Here is a 12871-nt window from a genome sequence, read left to right on the forward strand (position 1 = left end):
GTTTTGTCCCTGACAATGCACTGGAGCTACTAATAATTACTATAGCTTAAGAGGGAGGAAGCTGTTGATCATTTCTTTTACTCTGGCAGCCATTTGCCCATGAGAGGAATTATTGGGGAGGAAGTTCAGCACCGCTTTAGCTGTTCTAGTGCACCATTTAGAAGACTCAACAAACATGTGTCTAAGAATGGAACAAAAATCACTGTTCTCCTGTAAAGCACTATTATCTTAAAATTCTGGAGAGATTCCATCAGCACTGCCTCCCAACGATATTACCTATTAGATTTGGGAATCATTCTTCTAACCTATGAGCATAATTGCCAAAACAATTTGCGTTCTCCAATTTTTGGCTCAGCTTAGCTTTAAAAATGCTAAGAATCAGTAGTAGAGGGCCAAGTTAAATAAAATTATAAAAACTGTTACATAAAATTTCAGCCTTCTTTATGTGTTTAATAATTTGTACAATTTCTAGCAATTTATAAAATATGGAATCTGTCCCTTTCAATTCAATTTCTTTGTACTTTGCAGCTTTTCTCTAGGCATTTTGGACCATTTTCTCAGCTGATATTGTGCAGAAGAATGATTCTACCTCTACAGGCAGTTGGCAGGAATGGCAACAGAGAACAGTGTCATCATATCATATGCTAATCTATTCATGGCATATTTGCAAAGATGTGCACATGAATCATGTTGTTTCACTTATATATCACAGATACGTGGTGCATCCAGTCTTATTTTTATATCCAGCGATGGAAGGGAACTACAGGAACAGCTGCTGAATTGTGATCATTTAAATCATCAGCATGTCTTTCTAAAACTCACAAGGAAATGGATCACACAAACTGTCAGCCTTCCTGAGTTAAGTTTGGATAATGCATGCCAAAGGATAAAGTATAAAAATGTAAAGATGCAGCAAGATAGCTATCATGACAATTAAAGATGTCCTTTGGGCAGACAGCTTGATGTACAAGTAAGATACAGTATAAGTGAATCATCTTACCTACAAAAGGAAGAGACACCGAGAGCCCAATATAGTGTAGTATGTATTGGATAAGGATGGGTAATGAAGGTAAGTGAAATAATACTCACAAACCAGGGTTACCCTTTAGACAACCGCTGTAATTGCAGGTGGGGAGATTTAAGGACTGTCCCCACTCAGGACTAAGAAGTCGCTCTCTGTAGATTGGAAAAAATGGGTATATCACCCCTCCACCAGGGGTGGACACAGGTCACCTCTGTGAGGCGCTGTGTGTTATTATGACAGCTGACTGTTAAATACTCCATTGTTTATTGCCTGGTGAAGCAGGAATATACCTGCGAAACGTGTTGCAACACTGTATTTTGGAGTGTGCTAATAAATCTTTGTTTTTGAAAATTGACAGTTTCATGTCTGCTTAAGGGAGGTAAGTCCACCACCTCTGCCTCCCTAGCAATTTTTAAAGGATTTATTATATTTTATCCTGTTGACACCTCTGTTAACCTCTTGAGAAACGTCTTACCTGACTGACTAGTTTTTTTTTCCATCTCTTTCCTATGGTTCAGATGAGTCAATTAAAAAGTAAGGGCAAGCATAAGCAGCTTTGGGCTCTATGCTTTCTACCCTCTACAGTTCAGTAGCAACGCAATGGAAAATGTTATTCTCCAGCCTGCTATTTGGAGAATACAGACTAATATCTAAATAAAAAGCACATCATTCTGCTCTTCCCTCCTGTAATCACAATGCTACTGTCTGTACAATCCATGGAAGAGTATTGGTCCACAGTGCAAATCCCCACTACTGCCTTTGTGTGCAGCTCTACAGTGATTACACATACTGGGCCATATGCAATTCACTTTTTCACCTGAGTTTTCTCCTAAGAGATAATTTTTCATTTTCAATTTAAAATAACTTTCTAGCACTTTTCAACTAAAAAAAGTACCCAAAAGAAGTTAAAAAAGTACTATCAAAATTATTTTGAGCATTTTCTTGCTTTCTGGTGGCTTAAAATGCATTTTACTGACAAGTTTAAAAATGTCAACTTGGAGAAAACTAAGGAGGAAAAGTGAATTGCATATGCGCCCTGACATCAAAACAAAATTAGACAGTCTTACTGGTTACTTATAAATTAATACAGGAAATTATCTTTTTATTGATTGTGGTTAAAACTGAACTATGGAGAGACTAGCAAAGTGTTTCAGATAATGTACCACCTAACCCCTAACTGTACTACAATCTGCATATACTTTGTAAGAATTGTGATTGATATCAAAATTATCTATTTACTGTATATAGTGTTAACATCCTCTGCAGCACTTCACTGAGTGCATCAAACAAATCATGTTGATTGCAGATTCAGCAATGATTCTTTCACTTCAATTTGTTTAAAATAGCATTCTGATGGATTTGTGATTTCTGTTAAAGGGGAAGTTTCCATTAAAGGGTATTTATTGGAAAAAGCTTCACAAATGATAAATTGATTACATTGTGCTCACTACTGTGTTCTTACCTGAGGGAGCAAGGCTGGTTCCCCCAAGGAAACACCATGGCCTCGATTCGTAAAGCATTACCGCATACCGAGCACTTAGGAAAATGTCAATTCATAAAGGCTGTTACCGCATGAAAAGAGGACATTACTAAGCAGTGAGGTAAATTAATGACTTGTGCGGTAAATACCTTAACGAATGTCAATAAATGTCAATTCATAAAGACTACAACGTGGTACAGTCCAGAAAATTTACTGGGACCTCTGTTGTGGCCTAATTAGTGCAGAGACTGTACAATACTGTGAGAAGCCAGCCAGGACTCGTGGAAGCAGAGAGAGCTATGACTGACAGGAGCATAGCCAATAGAAACAGTCCCTGTCTTCTGAAAGTCCTGCTGATCGGATGTTGATAGGTTGCTAAGGCTTCTCGGGTGGAACAAGCTTTTCTACCCACCAGGCAGCGAGCAGAGAGATCGTAACAAAAGAGGCTTCCACTGTGGCTGTTCTACCATTCAACCCCTCACGTTTCTGTTTGAAGATGCAGAGGAGCTAGTGGGTAAATCACCTAAGCATGTCATATGTATTGTCTCTTAGAGTTCATCTAAGCTTTGGCAATGAAATCAAATGTTAAGAAAGACTAATAGATTCAGAGTGAGCAGAGGCAGTATAGCAAACATGTACATTTTAAAGGGATGTCGGCATGCCTCTTATTGTAATTCCCTTACTGCATGGAACATCTTGTAAGAAAACAGACAGCTCCACACTGCTCTGCTGTTACTGAACAAGTTTTGTCTATTGAAGCCAGTAAATTACTGAACTTTTCCGCACCTGTGAAAATTTTTATGAATTAGCACACAAAAGTCTAAAATACCGAATGCGGTATTTTAACATCCAGATTTTTTTATCGCACAGCCTTTTATAAATCGAGGCCATTGTAACAGAACCTTGAGTAAATCAGATTCTTACTTAAGCGCCAAGCCTAAATTCTTTTACATTTTTAAGTGAATAAGTGCAAAGCTCTGAGCATGGCTGACAAACAGATGGTGAGTGTTTTAGTGAGATTTGCAGGACAGTGCTTTGCTTCTGGGCCATCTTCTGTAATTGTGACTCTTTTTTCACTACCCGTCATCTATCATGACCCATTAGTCTGTTAATCCCAGTCTCAAACAGGTATGTACCAGGTGAGGTTGTTCTACATAAAGGGATATTTTTTTTAGAAACTAGGTAAGTACTATGCATTCTCCCTTCAATTATTTCTTCATTTTAAATCTTAAGAGATTATGGACCCAAGGAATTGAATAGCTACTTAGGTAACAGCTGATCCATTTATGATTAATAAGAGGTGTCGGAAGGATGTTTTTTTCTGAAATATACTCTCATTTCCACAGTCTTGAGAACATTAAGTATTAAGATCTTATTTTCAGTTGCTGTACAAAGAGAAGAGCTGTCCCACTATGCAGAGTACAGTGATCAGAACATGAGGAGCTCCAGTTGTAAGAATATAACATCACTGGGACACTGAGAAAAACAAAGTTGGGCAAAAACAGAACTACTGTTATTTCCTAGTGATGATTAATTACATGAGTAGACAGTAATCCAATTACTAATTTTACTGGAGCTTTTGTTAACAAGTCATTGATCTAAGATGCCTAAAAACAAAATTATTGTATTGCTGCACTTTATAATGCAATGTGCAAAACAGACAATTACATGTTAATAACATGATCTACTAAGTGTAAAATGTGGTCTGGATAAATTATTTTTTACTAGTGGTGAATAAGCAAAAGTATGCAAACCAGGAATACAGGTGATAGATTATACAGAGAATCATGACCTACAAAAGCATAATGTTCGAAAAGAGAATTGGAGATCATGGTGCAAGTGCGTATTGAACACCTGAGCTGCTAGACATAGATAAAATAGCTAATGAAAGTTCCTCCCGCACAAAGAGCTGTCACATAATGACTTGTTTAGTGGAATCAAGGTAGCCCATTCTAAACAAAATGCCTTAGGATGGTGATGAAGACAAATGAATAAAGCACTGGATGAAACACTGTATATACAAACACTTCCATTCTGCTTCATCTCAGGTGATGGATCATCTTCCCACCACAATATGTTGCAGCATGAGGAACCATTTCATCTTCTCATTTTCAAAAATTAAATTAGGGAAAACTAATTCCTTGCTTCCAGAAGAAAACAATTGACTGGAAATTGTATAATCACTAACTATGACATATTTATTCAGCTTTTTTTGCATTTGGTGCACTGGAGCATTACTTCACAAAATACAGAGAGCTGCCAGCTTAGTAGTATGTTAAATATATATTTTCCAATGAAGAAGGGGATTTTAGAAAGGTTCCCAATTAAAATAAATTGGATTAATTTTGTGTAATACAATGTAATCACGGCAAGATGTAAAACTAAAGTATGTTGAACACTCTTACAAGTTTAAAATACACAAAATTAGTTATAGAAAAAAGAAAACTAATAATTTACATAATTATAGCTGAGATCATTAAGAAGATGACAACCATCCTGACAAAAGTTATTCTACTTAAAACAGCCATTAAAATAAAAAAGGATAGGGTAAAAAAAAAGAATTTTCTATAAATTAAATTATTAGTGTGAACATATGGGGCCATATGCAATTAACTTTTTCTCATTATTTTTTTCCTTGGTGATATTTTCACACCTTGCCAGTAAAATTAATTTTAAACTGCTACTGAGCAAGCAAAAGTACTAAAAAGTTATTTTAAAGGGAAGATGAAAACTTCTCTCCTAAGAGGAAAATCAGGAGAAAAGGCTAATTGAATAAAGATATATATATCTTCTTGAAACCTAATCTTAAACCACTATGAGGAAATGCCTACGACATGAAGAATATTTTCAAAAGACCTTAGTGAAATGCTCCAAAAACAGGTCCACCGAGAGGCGCCACACCTTTACTAAGTGTAACTCCAAACCTACAAACTTTACAGAAATAATATGCCAGCTGGACCATGGGATGAGACATGCTACAACAAAATATGCTGTTTGTCTGTTTGTGACAACATCACATTATCTCTCATTTTTTAGGACTGACAGACTTTGGCCGCTCAATGACCAGAGCCTTTTGTTCCCTTTTTTTACTTTCAAGGGTCAGGAGCCAATTTTGATTGAGGTACGGAGTTCAGCTGTCTTCAAACAGCTGAGTTTTTGTGCCAGCGGGGACACGCTATGGTGTTCCATGCACGGGAGCCTGTGGCATTAAAACTACGCCACATCAGGCTTAAGCAGCCACAAGGGCAACATAGCTTTAACTACATGTGGTTCCAAATGGGTTAAGTAAACAGTCCAGTATGGTAAAAATGTATTTATTTCTCAAAACTAGGAGGTAAAAATGTAGTGCTCATGTTAAGAAGCTGGATAGTGGCTGGATAGTGTAATGGTTAAGGGCTCTGCCTCTGACACAGGAGACCTGGGTTCAAATCTCGGCTCTGCCTGTTCAGTAAGCCAGCACCTATTTCAGTAAGGAGTTTCTTGGGCAAGTCTCCTTAACACTGCTACTGCCTACTGAGTGTGCTCTAGTGGCTGCCTCGCAAGCGCTTTGAGTCCGACAGGAGAAAGGCGCTATACAAATACTTTTTTTTTTTTTTTAAGAAGATATTGTGAGAAGCATGCTGAGCTAATATGAAAACATCTTTTGATATTGGCACACTTAAAATATGTCAGTCTTATCATATATATCATCCTTTAGATTGTAAGCTCACAAGGGCAGGGGGATCTCACCCCTTTGTGTCTTGGATTTTGTTACACATTTATTCTTATTATTTATGTCACTGTTATTACCAACTCTGTATTTTGTACTGATTCTGCATTTTGTACTAACTCTGTACTTTGTACACTGGTGTATACCATTGTCTGTATTATTTTGTATCCCATGTTTTTTCTTGCTTTGTACAATACTGCGGAATATGTTGGCACTTTATAAATCAATAATAATAATTACCAATAATATATGTCTAATAATTGCTTTTTTAAGGAGATTAGATGCTCATATACCAGCACTGAATGCACTTGATTACATTAGATACACACTGCATATACTGTATGCAGTCGAGAAATGAGAAAACTCTTTTTTTGGGCTTGTTAGTAATAGCATGTTTGGCAGGTTTGAATCACAGTTTAATGATTAATTGCTGCTGTGTAACAGGATTCAATGTAAATCATTTACTATAAAGGTTACCGCTGCAGTGGGTGGTAGCTCTTCTTTCAAATTACTTTCTATTCTAATGTAAAAAGTATCACTATGAGATAAGTTTACGGGGCATATGTGACAATAAGGCTACTCCAAAATTTTAATTGGTAGATAAAAAGCAGGGGCCAACAGCTAAAATAGATTTTGTATATTGTACTGCATAGTTTGCAACTCCAACATCACAGACAGAATGCCATAACATTCTGTTCTTACCTGCCACTGGGTTGTCAATTCCCGGAGACCTTGTGTGTCCTCTAACAACCCGTCTTTATTTTTTGCATCCTGTAGGACATTAGCGGTGGTCTCTGCTTCTGTGAGCCAGGCGAGAAACTTTTCCAAGTCTAAGTAAAACTGTTGCAACAGCCGTAGAGCTGCTTCAAGAGCACCATCACGATCACTGACCCTGAAAGAGAAAATTACAGTGATTCGTTCATTACACTGAATGTAGCAGTTGTGCTGAAATTTTAGATATTAGGGGGTCTAACAGTAAAAACAATATGGTGCATACATTAATGATAGATAGCAAACTGCTGGTACCAATCAGAAATCAGATTTTATGTGAATGGGAAAAAATAGGACAATTTGCGCTTGGCTGCTGCCCTTTAGAACTTTAAACCTAGGTTTACTAGTGTTCATCCCACTTAGATTTGCCGTGTTAACAGATACAGGGGCAACAACTACCAGTATAGACTAGTATCACATAATATGACTCTTTGTTAGATCAGTTACATCTAATCAACGAGTCTAGTACTGAACAATGTGCGCACAAACTGTTTTGGAAGCTAATGTCCTCCATTTGCTGCATCTGTTTTGTATGCAAGTTGTGTAATCTGCCCGTGTTTTGGGCTCTGCAAATCTATACAGCTGGTCAACTCAAGTGCATCCCGCACTTTAAAGTGTTGCCAATATCTCCTGTTGTACAAAAATGCAAGTCTACTTATGGATAGCTGCAACCATGTATATCAGTTTGCTTTCAATTAGATTAAATTAGAGTTTAGTGCATACTTTTGCATCTTATTTGTATTCAAAGTGTGTATGGGGGTGGTGCAAGGCTCTGTTGGTTTCATTTCAGTTGCAGCCTGATAAGGGGCTCTGCCAATTTTTTCCTGTTCTTTAGAAAATGTGTAGACCATTTATGGCTAGCAGCCTCAGGTTCTTACTATGTTTTAATTGTAGCTAGTGGTTAGGTCTCTTCCGTGAGGGTGCGTCATCACCGTGAAAGAGTCTATTACTGAATAATCTGTGCATAAACTGTTTTGAAAGCTAATGTCCTCCATTTGCTGCATCTGTTTTGACTGAAAATTGTGTAATCTGCCCTCTGCACATCTATGCAGCTGGTCAACTCAGGTGCAGGCTGCATTTAGAAGCACAGCCAATATCTCCTGTTGTACAAAAAGTACTATGTCCACTCATGGGTAGCTGTATTCATGTGTATCAGTTTGCATTCAATGTATCTGGATTAGGGTTTAGTGCATAGTTTTGCATCTGATTTGTATTCAATGTGTGTATTTAAGTCCCGGGGGGGGGGGGGGGGGAGATGCACACCTCTGTTGGTTTCATTTCAGTTGCAGCCTGATTAGGAGCACTGCCATTTTTTTCCTGTTCTTTAGAACATCTATTTAATGGTTAATTTCTCTGGGACACCACAAATTACACAGCCTTCCGTGTGGGAATCCTTATATCTACACGGATTGCTACATTCTCTTATCATCATATGGAAGAGAACTTGAAATTGCATACATGGAACGGCACAGGAGGGGACTAACAATGCAATCTTGAAATATAGCCCTAATTGCAGCTTGTATACTTATTATTTTTTTTCTTATTATTTTCTTCTTGATGCTGCAGAAATGGATCAGTCAGGTTCCTGTACTACTTTGTATGTTTTTGGTTGCTCATTTTTAACAGCCTTATATATCCTGTAAACTTTAGGCTAGTCCTTACATTAGTTCTGTGTCCTGTTGGTTACATAGAAGCCATGTTCTACAGCATGATGTTTTGTCTCTACACAGGGATGTCTGTCCAAAGTATTTTTAACAGTAACATTGTTTGGACTTAGTTTTCTTTCAATTGCATAGAACTGCATATATATTCTATTATTAAAATAAGTATTCCTATACCTGCTTAAACCATATACACCTCTGCAAAATATGCAATCATTGGTTACATGCTGCATATAATATACATATCACAAAGACTTACTAGAACTGCACCACTGACAAATGTAAACCATTTGAAATCTAATAAAACAGCAAATTGTATGTTGGCAAAAGGCTTATCTAGTCAATTACATAAGTATGTGTGTTCTGAATTTTACAACTGTCATTTCACTATATTTTGCTGTTTGATAAGCCATACATCAAAACCAGATTGCAAAGCCTAATTAAAATCATTTAGCTACAATGCAAATTCATGGATTACAAAGTGAGTTAAATGTAATTAAAACTGATTATCTAAATAATTGGATTTCAAAGACACTAATTTCTCTTGCATTTAATGGCAGAGGAAAAGGCAAAATATAATCGGAACCAAATACTGTGAAAAACAGATAACACTACAATGCAATGAGTTGTGACACACAAGGAGTTTGTAAAATGTATTTACATTTTGTCATGTTTTCAGTGGCTAGAAATCCAATTCAATAAGGAGTGCAGTATACATTGTACCTTGTGTGAAACCTAGTTTTAAGGAAGTGAGTTTTATATCTGTCTCTCAGTACTGCCAGAGTGAACCATACTGTAGCTTACAGATTTAAAGGGAATCCCAGGTGAGAGACATGTGGAGGCTGACACATTTATTTCCTTTTAAACAGTACACATTGTCTAGCTGCCCTGCTGATCCACTGTCTCTATTACTTTTAGGCTAGTTACACACCAGGACGTTGCGTTTAGGGGACGTTATAGGGCACATAACGTGCCGCTAACGCAATGCCTGGTGCTCTCTGGTGTGGACGTCGGAGTGAGCCGCGTTGTGCAGCTCACTCTGGCGTCTGTGATGCCGTGATGCGCACTCTTGGACGCATGCGGCATCACGTGGTCCCACCCGGCCAATCGCCGCACAGAGCAGCCTCTCCAGGAAGTAAACACTGCACGTCACTGAGTGCAGTGAATATTAATTAGCCATGTGCCCGGCCGCTCTCCCCTCCTCCCCAACATGACTGAGCATGTGCAAACAGTCTAACGCAGCTTAGCCACCTAGAATGCACAGCATGCAGCACTTTGCTGCGTTACAATGTAACGCAACGTGGGCAGTGTGAACAGCCCATTTGTGTTACATTGCTGTGCGTTGGGGGAGCGTTACAGGCTGCACTAACGTGCGCCTGTAACATCCCTGTGTGCAAGAAGCCTTACCAATAGACCCTGAACAAGCATGCAGATCAGATGTTTCTGACAAAAATCTGACAAGATTAGCTGCATGCTTGTTTCCGGTGGGTGATTCAGACACAGCCGAGCAAATCCGCTGAAGCTGTACCAAAGAAATACCTTTTCAACACATCAGTCATTCTATCTACCTCATTCACATCATACAACCTTGCATTTGAAAGGGGTGTGTGAATGTCCTAGCAAAGCAGCCTATCTCACTGGTGAACACCAAGCAACCTCCCTCCTCCTCTACCCCCCCCTGGCTTACAATTTAATTCTGTGGCCATCGCTGCTGTTCAGCAGATTCTTTACACACAACTATGTAGAACCAGCAATAATCCCTTCATGAAAACTAGGCTATACTATTGTACAGTACACACCAAAGGAAGGAAAAGCTAATAAGGGTTGCACCAAATGTATCACCAATTAACATTTTTTGTCCAATGCAAAAAAAAGTAAATTAAATTATTGTTAGGGGGCATTGCCTCTTGAAATAAGAAACATTTAAAATAAGGCCCACTCAAGGGGTAATCTCAATATCTTGTTACACAATAATAACCTCAATGGCCTCTATTCAATCCACTTTTCTACTAAGTTTTCTCTTAGGAGATATTTTTTCATGTTCTGTTTAACCACTTGAGGACCCACCCTTTACCCCCCCTTAAGGACCAGCGCTGGTTTGATTGATCTGTGCTGGGTGGGCTCTGCAGCCCCCAGCACAGATCAGGGTGCAGGCAGGGAGATCAGATTGCCCCCCTTTTTTCCCCCCTATGGGGATGATGTGCTGGGGGGGTCTGATCTCTCCTGCCTGCTGTGGGTGGCGGGGGGGGGCACCTCAAAGCCCCCCTCTGCGGCGAAATTCCCCCCTCCCTCTCCTACCTGCTGCCTCCCCTGGAGATCCGGGCTGCACAGGACGCTATCCGTCCTGTGCAGCCAGTGACAGGACGTCCCCTGTCACATGGCGGCGATCCCCGGCCGCTGATTGGCCGGGGATCGCCGATCTGCCTTACGGCGCTGCTGCGCAGCAGCGCCGTACAAATGTAAACAAAGCGGATTATTTCCGCTTGTGTTTACATCTAGCCTGCGAGCCGCCATCGGCGGCCCGCAGGCTATTCACGGAGCCCCCCGCCGTGATTTGACAGGAAGCAGCCGCTCGTACGAGCGGCTGCTTCCTGATTAATTAGGCTGCAGCTGGCGACGCAGTATTGCGTCGCTGGTCCTGCAGCTGCCACTTTGCCGACGCACGTTATGAGTGTGCGGTCGGCAAGTGGTTAAAATGACTTTTCAGCTCTCTGCAACTGAAAAAGTACCAACAAGTCGGTAAGGTAAAAATGCACGGTCATTGAAAGATATGTCTTTCTGGATCTTCAAACAAACTTGAGGTACACCTACAGGCATGCTCAATTGTTCACCAATGTGGCCTCAAATTACCACCTTGCCTGAGTTCCATCTAGTGTTCATTCTCCGTAAGTTCCATCGGTTGAAACTATTTTATGTAACTTTTTTGTCAATAACTACGTAATGACCTCTTAATATTTTAGGTATTCTATTATTTCAATAGCACTCCCACATTTAATTAGTATCTGGTGATTAAACTAGCAAACCTTATTATTAGGAACTGAAACTGTGGAAGAAATTGGGTAGATTCCATAGGAAATTTCAATTTCACTTTTGTAGCATAGATACACTCAATTCAATCAGCTACTTATTTCAGTTCTCTATTCTCCTAAATCCTGAACCACATAGCCATGGTTTTGAAAACTTTGCTCTGGTGGCCAAAACACCTCAAACATCTGTACGTAGTAAAGATAAATGGCTATACCAAATGAAGATAGTATCTTTGTGTATACTACACTAACCACAGTTCATCAAGAAGCAGCTTTTAATGGAACACATAGATTATTATGAGTCTTAAAATAAAAGTACTTGAAAGTTGAAAAAAAATAGGGCTAACACTTTGTAAGTTATGTGAACCATCCATACAAATATATACTGTAACCTAGAATGGTATTAGAACAGCCACTAAAGTAGGCCACATTGGCACCAATTCAATTCACTTCTTCTTCTATGTCACTGCTGTCCATTTGGCGGCCCACTTTCCCGACCAATTTTTTGTGTCAATCCCCCTCCTCCGGCACACCAACTTCTTGTTTGCACTTGGTTCCACCCCCCGGAGCTGAGACACTGATGCTCTGCCCCCTACAGGCAAAAAATCCGGTGCTAGCCATGCCCCCTGCTCATGTAGGTGGACAACACTGTTTTCAAAAAAACTATGTTTTCTCCTAAGTGATATTTTCACATATTATTAAAATGCCTTTTAAGCCACCAGCAAGCAAGAAAATACTTGCATGGTGCTGAAAAGTTATTTTAAACAGAAGAAGAAAAATTATATTCCCAAAAAAAAAACCTTTGGAGAAAAAGTGGGCGTTCTCCTAAGGGACATTTTCACATCTTATATAAAATGTCTTTTAAGGCACCAGCAAGCAAGAACATGTTTAGAATAATTTTGACAAAACCTTTTTACTTACTATTTGGTACTTTTTCAATTGCAAAATGCATAAGTTATTTTAACACAATATTAAATATTATCTCCTATGATAAAACTTTGGAGAAAAAGTGAATTGGATTGGGACTAATGTGTTATGACTCTTTAACTGGAAAATTGTATTGTTACTCTAATTCATCCTCCTAAAAATATTTACTTTGTATATTGAAGAAACTGTTTGCTGAAAGTTTAGTCAAATATGCATTACAGAAGACTTGATAGACCAATGGGAAGGTAGCATACACATAGTTTTATGTAAGAT

At 38.9% G+C, this 12871-nt stretch overlaps 1 protein-coding gene across 15 annotated transcripts in view; it reads right to left on the reverse strand.

Annotated features, from left to right (window-relative positions):
- Positions 1-12871, reverse strand: part of DMD (dystrophin) — a 3066377-nt gene that overhangs the window by 930161 nt on the left and 2123345 nt on the right. For all 15 annotated transcript variants that reach the window (XM_068268325.1, XM_068268327.1, XM_068268324.1 and 12 more), the window contains one exon: positions 6916-7105. In XM_068268325.1, coding sequence (XP_068124426.1) covers positions 6916-7105 — 190 coding nt within the window. The remainder of the gene's footprint in view (positions 1-6915; positions 7106-12871) is intronic.

The sequence above is a fragment of the Hyperolius riggenbachi genome, chromosome 2 (assembly GCF_040937935.1).
Source record: "Hyperolius riggenbachi isolate aHypRig1 chromosome 2, aHypRig1.pri, whole genome shotgun sequence".
Taxonomy (NCBI): domain Eukaryota; kingdom Metazoa; phylum Chordata; class Amphibia; order Anura; family Hyperoliidae; genus Hyperolius; species Hyperolius riggenbachi.